The sequence below is a fragment of the Phytophthora infestans genome, genomic scaffold (genome assembly GCF_000142945.1).
Source record: "Phytophthora infestans T30-4 supercont1.56 genomic scaffold, whole genome shotgun sequence".
NCBI lineage: Eukaryota > Oomycota > Peronosporomycetes > Peronosporales > Peronosporaceae > Phytophthora > Phytophthora infestans.
In genome coordinates this window covers 373,287-379,688 of record NW_003303703.1, presented here as the reverse complement: position 1 = coordinate 379,688, position 6,402 = coordinate 373,287, and the positions used below count along the sequence as shown (strand labels likewise).

The following is a 6,402-nucleotide window of genomic DNA, read 5'->3' as shown; positions in this document are numbered from 1 at the left end:
CGCCCTGGCTGCAACGGCAACTTGTTGCAAGTAAGGGACATGACCGGCCAAATCCCTGGCATTGATGATGCAGCCATGTTGGCCCCGACACTCCGACACTTGCGCCCAGTATGGAAATGTATGCCGATACAAGGCAAAAAAGGATCGGCTCTGTTCTGCCGCCGTTCTCACTGAGCCCGGCGCCCTTCAAAATAGAGAAATGGCCTGAGCCGTGTGCACGAAGTGCTTTAACTCGTTCACTTTGTATTTTTTCTTCTCTCGCAGAAGTCCAACAAGCAACAACAGAAATCTCGCATCGTGCAGCTCGACTTTCTTCCTCTCCGCGATGTCGACCTCGAACGGCAAGACGGCCTTCTTCACTATGGAGGACGCTAAGGCGTCTTTCAACCTCTTCTGCTGCGTCTGCGGTATCGGCTCGCTGGCCATGCCGTCCAACTATGCCCGTGCCGGTCCGTTGTTTGCCTCCATCGCCTTGGCCTTCATGATCTTCGCCAACACGTACGCCACGCTCAAGCTGTCCAAGGTGATGCTGGTGGCGCCGTCGTCTGTGAAGACGTACGGTGACCTGGGCGAGTGGGCTCTGGGCAAGTGGGGTCGCTTCTTCACGGTGGTCTCTCAGATGGGTGTGTGTCTGCTGGTGCCGTGTGCCTTCCTCGTGTTGGGCAGTACGCTGTTGGACGTGCTGTTCCCGGATTCGTTCAGCCAAATCTACTGGATCATCTTTATGGCTCTCATGGTCATCCCGGTGTGTCTCATCCCGACACTGAAGGAGAGTGCCGGCATGGCCTTTGCCGGTTGCATGGGCACGGTCATCGCCGACATCATCGCCGTGTCGGTGTTGCAGTGGAACATGCGCGGCCACGATTCCATCCCCAAGCCGGACGTAACGCTGCACCAGGTTCTGACCTGCTTTGGTAATCTTGCTCTAGCGTACGGTGCTGCTATTGTGGTGCCCGACTTGCAGCGCGAACACTCGCAGCCTCAGCGCATGCCGCGTGTGGTGGTGATCACCATCCTCTTCATCTCCGCCTTCTTTGTCGCTGTGGCTCTTGCTGGCTACACTGCCGGCGGTTGTCAGCTCTCCGGTAACATTCTGTACTCGATCGTAAACAAGTCGGACCCTCTTGGTCTGGCCCCTCTGGGCTTCAGCGCTGACCGTGGCGCGGTGGTGATGGCGTATCTGTTTATGCAGGTGCACATTTCCATCGCTTTCTCGACGCTCATGATGCCTCCGTTCTTCATGGCCGAGCGCCTGGTTCTGGGCATGCACCAGAGTCCCGAGATTATTCGCTTCAACGGTGAAGTTGACCAGGCCAATGTCGATCTTGACTTGGAGATTCAGGAGAAGCGCTCGTACATGCAGAGCTCGACCCCCATGGACACGGCGAACCGTCAGGTGTCTGCGTCGAGTCTGGTCGAGAAGACGGAGGGTCGGATGTCGCATCTGCGAGTGGCTCTGGAGTTCGGGGAGGAGATCACGGAGGAGGAACTCCACGCACCCTACCGCAACAACCCGCTGCGTTACATTGCTCTTCGTATTTGTATCATTGCGATCTTGGTGGTCATCGCTGTGCTGGCGCGTAAGCGTTTCCTCGACCTCGAGGACTTTACGGGTGCCACTGCCCACACGACGAGCTGCTTGCTGTTGCCGTTGATCATCTACCTGCGAGTGTTCTGGAAGAGTATGTCGTTCCTGGACAAGGGCGCGTCCATGCTGGTGATTGTGGTGTGCGCCGTCACTGGTTGCTACGTGATGATCCACGCCGGTAAGCAGCTCTTTACGCCGTCGGACGATGACACTTTGTTCCCGTACTGCGAGACGGAATTCCAAGACGAGCCCTACTACGTGCGCAACAACAGCACCAACTAAGTCGAACTGGAACAGAAGCAATATAAGATAACTTTGTATTAGAGAAGGATAACATCATGTTATTTGAAAAACTACTACATGTACTTCAAAGTAGTAAAATAAGTATGCTGTGTTGGTAGCACTACTAATGCTAAAATACCGGTAATTTACATCTTTCGATAGTAATTTCCCTACTGTCAACCGTCCAAATGACAGCATTTTCTTACTATATTAACTTGAATTTGTAAACAGCCAAAACCATGAAAGTGTCCAGACCATCTACATGCCCAGCGCGGATATGCCACAAACTATAGCTTCAGATGTGGAGCACTAATAATTCTTTCGCGCTCCATTAGATATGACTTTCAAGCACAAACGAGACAAGCCTCGACTACATGTAGATAAGTACGTTTATTAAAGAAGCCTCGCAGTTAGCTGCTCGCAAGTACACATTTAATCATAACTAGTACAAATAGTGCCCTGCTTGAGCCTCCGGAGAGGACAGTCGCAGAAGCTAGGTTTCGTGAAGCCAAACTTAAATATCAGTACGTGAATATTTATTTTACTGTTTTAAAATTTTCACAAAGAAATTTTTTCTTTAGGAAATATATATTTTAAATTATAATAATTAAAAATAGCTTTAAAAGTTCTCTTGGGGTATTCTATATATTTGGATTTTTTGGTGAAAGCAAGTCATCAGAGAAAACCCAAGAAGCTCCGATCTTAGTTTATTATACTGCATATTTAGTAAAATTTAGATCGCCATTCTATCCGTATCCAAGCAATGGTGATGAAAGGACTTGTCGATTAAGTATTTCTACAATGACTATCCTGGTCGTTCTTGGGGTGAACGGGAATTAAAAAAAAAAAAAAAAAACTCGAAAATGTACCACATTTGCGCCGTACGTTGATTCAACGTACGGCGCAAAATTTGGCATCAGCGGTTGATGTGCTGCAAGTTGCAGTTTCGCATTGCGAATCTCAAGGGGTCAAGCAGCATTGTCCAGTCTTCTACATTTACATGTCCATCAATTATACTGTATTGACAATTTCCACATACGTGTATACAGTACTGTACTTCTAATAATCACGGAGGGCGGTTTTGTTAAAACTACTTAGTACCTGTAGTACCCTGTAACTTGGCCTGCGTTAGTACTTCGAAGTATCCTTTTATCGATTACTACTCTAAAGTAATTGGAAATGGAAAGGATATCAGCAAGACAGCTGCAACTTTCATCGCTAGGCGTAAACACTCGCGCCAAGTTATTAATACCCCTCCGAAGTACATTGCCAAGATCTGACCTTTTACACAGGTTTCTTACAGAATTGCTGCACCCACACTTCTAGATATTGTCCAGTCCATCAGAGAGCTTTAGATTCTGGACTGAAGATTTTAAAACAATTGTCGAAAAAGGGTCAAATCCGATGCTCCAAAAGTATATTCCAGCGACTAAAACAGTATTAGAATATCCATTGGTAATCTATCCGTCATTTATTCAGATTCTAATCAGAAACTGTTTCAAAAAGTCGCGCTATTTCAACAATAAATATGATTTTGTTATCCGTAATACAATGAGCTGTTAAAGTGTAATGTATACTTCCTGAAGCCGCTACCCCATGAGTAAATGCAACTGGTATACAGTAGTGTTAGCTTATGGAGTTGCGATGCGCGCACATTACGAACTGACAGCTCTACTATACAATGTACACTGTACAGTGTGTACATTCGTAAAAGTACTTTTAATACTTCTACGGCGCGCGATCTTGTTGAAGTTGTCGAAGATTCAGCATTCAACTGTACGATTTCGCAGATTCGGCGTCCAACAGTACTTGTAGACTACAGTGTACAGTATAAGAATACAACAAAGGAAGATCGCGCCGTTTACTCCTACGGTATGGTACTTCGAAGTATGAATGTTACACGATGTACCGGTGCCCAACATTGTCTGAGGTTACATCGACATCATCATGACGCGAATATTTGTTATGCTATTACAATTTTTAATAACTGTAAATGTAAAAACAGGAATGCTGGTTTCGTATCCTATCTAAGAAGCCGTGAGGTTATGCACGGTCGGTACACGCCAAAGAAAAAGCAGTATCCTTACCTCTCTAAAAAAACAATGAAAGCGTTTAACGTTGACGGTATACCCCGGTATACTGTTTTTATACTGTATACAATACCGCTTTAAAGAAACATGGTACTACGTAGTAAAAAAAGGAACGTAGTATTATACTGAACCGAACTTCAAAGTATTACTCTGAAGCGTACTACTATTTCAAGGCAAGTTTTGAGTAAATGTAGTATTTCGACTGATAGTCTTTTCAATAAGCGTTCCCTAGCTAGTTAAACAAAAAGAGCTCCGATTACAACACTAGACAGTGTATTTGTCGTCGTCCATTAGAATATGTCGGGCATGGATATAAATTTATCCTTAATACCACAAAAAAAACTACTTCATGATATATCGACTCTACCAAGCTGCGCTGCTCCAAGCGCTGCTGCGGCTCGGTTTCGGCTTAGTTGGTGCTGTTGTTGCGAATGTAGTACGGCGCATCCATAAACTCTTCCTCGCAGTACGGGAACAGAGTGTCGTCATCCGACGGGGCGAACAGGTGCTCACCGGCGTGGATCATCACGTAGCAACCCGTGAAGGCGCACACCACAATGCAAATAATCGAAGCGCCCTTGTCGAAGATCGACATTCGGTTCCAAGACACGCGCATGTAGATAATCAACGGCAACAACAAGCAGCTCGTCGTGTGGGCAGTGGCACCCGTAAAGTCCTGCAGGTCGAGGAAACGCTTACGCGCCAGCACGGCAACCACCACCAGGATCGCGATAATACAAATGCGAAGAGCGATGTAGTGCAGCGGGTTCTTACGGTAGGACTCGTCTTCCTCCTCATGCTCACCGAACTCCAGAGCCACACGCAGGTGCGACATCCGACCCTCCGTCTTCTCGACCAGACTCGACGCAGACACCTGACGGTTCGCCGGGTCCACGGGAGTCGAGCTCTCCATGTACGAACGCTTCTCCTGAATCTCCATGTCGAGGTCCACGTTGGCCTGGTCGTGCTCGGCGTTGAAGCGCACGATCTCGGGACTCTGGTGCATGCCCAGAACCAGGCGCTCGGCCATGAAGAACGGAGGCATCATGAGCGTCGAGAAAGCGATGGAAATGTGCATCTGCATAAACAGGTACGCCATCACAACGGCACCACGGTCGGCGGTGAAGCCCAACGGGGCCAGACCCAGAGGGTCCGACGTGCTCACGATCGAGTACAGAATGTTACCGGAGAGCTGGCAACCGCCGGCAGTGTAGCCAGCAAGAGCAATCGCCACGAAGAAGCCCGAGATGAAGAGGATGGTGATCACAACCACCCGCGGCATGCGCTGAGGCTGCGAGTGTTCGCGCTGCAGGTCGGGCACCACAATAGCAGCACCGTACGCCAGAGCAAGGTTACCGAAGCAGGTCAGAACCTGGTGAACCGTGATGTCGGGCGACGGGATCGAACCGTGGCCACGCATGTTATACTGCAGCACCACAACGGCGATGGTGTCGGCGACGATCGTACCCATGCAACCGGCAAAGGCCATGCCGGCACTCTCCTTCAGTGTCGGGATGAGACACACCGGGATGACCATGAGAGCCATGAAGATGATCCACACAGTCTGACTGAAACAGTCCGGGAAGAGCACTTCGAGTAGAGTGCTACCCAGCACCAGGAAGGCGCACGGCACCAGCAGACACACACCCATCTGAGAGACCACCGTGAAGAAGCGGCCCCACTTGCCCAGAGCCCACTCGCCCAGGTCACCGTACGTGCGTACCGACGACGGCGCCACCAGCATCACCTTGGACAGCTTGAGCGTGGCGTACGTGTTGGCGAAGATCATGAAGGCCAAGGCGATAGAGGCGTAAAACGGACCGGCACGGGCGTAGTTGGAGGGCATGGCCAGCGATCCGATACCGCAGACGCAGCAGAAGAGGTTGAAAGACGCCTTAGCGTCCTCCATAGTGAAGAAGGCAGTCTTGCCGTTTGAGGTCGCCATCTGCGGAGAACTGAACGACACGAAGGAAGAAGGTCGAGCGGCGCGATGTCAAAGTGTAGCTGCTGCTTGGGTGAACTTCTCCGCGTGAAGAAAAATTCCAAAGTGAGCTAGCTAAACCAAAACCAGCTCGCGAGGAGACCGAAAGCGAAGAACGATTCAACCTTTCTTCGGGTCCGCCGCTGCAGACTTGCCTTTCTCACGCAGGACTTTGGTTGAGTTCACCCGGACAGAGTCGATGCGCTTTGACGGCTCTTTTGCCACAGCAAGTATACTGGGCGCAAGTGTCCGTGCAAAGCTGCAACTTCGCCGCGCTCCATTCCCCGACTTGGCTGCATCGAGTGCCAGGGATTAGAGGCGGCTGAGGCTTTGCACATGCAAAATGCTGTCCTGCTGCAACAAGTTGCTGTTGCAGCAGAGCAGAGCAGAGACTTCCTGACGAAGATACGGAGCACCACATGAGGACAAAGCAGTGACAGCCCGTACAGTTCATCCGGATG

General features: G+C 49.7%; 2 protein-coding genes across 2 annotated transcripts; one reads left to right on the top strand and one right to left on the bottom strand.

The window, feature by feature from the left end:
• Positions 1-325: 325 nt before the first annotated feature.
• PITG_17804 (Amino Acid/Auxin Permease (AAAP) Family) lies at positions 326-1,870 on the top strand (the record flags this gene model as incomplete). Its single annotated transcript, XM_002896599.1, has 1 exon — positions 326-1,870. The coding sequence occupies one exon, from the start codon at positions 326-328 to the stop codon at positions 1,868-1,870; it is 1,545 nt and encodes a 514-aa protein (XP_002896645.1).
• A 2,499-nt stretch (positions 1,871-4,369) lies between these two features.
• PITG_17803 (Amino Acid/Auxin Permease (AAAP) Family) lies at positions 4,370-5,905 on the bottom strand (the record flags this gene model as incomplete). The annotated part of the gene is made up of 2 exons (XM_002896598.1): positions 4,370-5,528; positions 5,589-5,905. 2 exons carry the CDS (start codon positions 5,903-5,905, stop codon positions 4,370-4,372), a joined length of 1,476 nt encoding a protein of 491 aa, XP_002896644.1.
• Between the last annotated feature and the right edge of the window lie 497 nt (positions 5,906-6,402).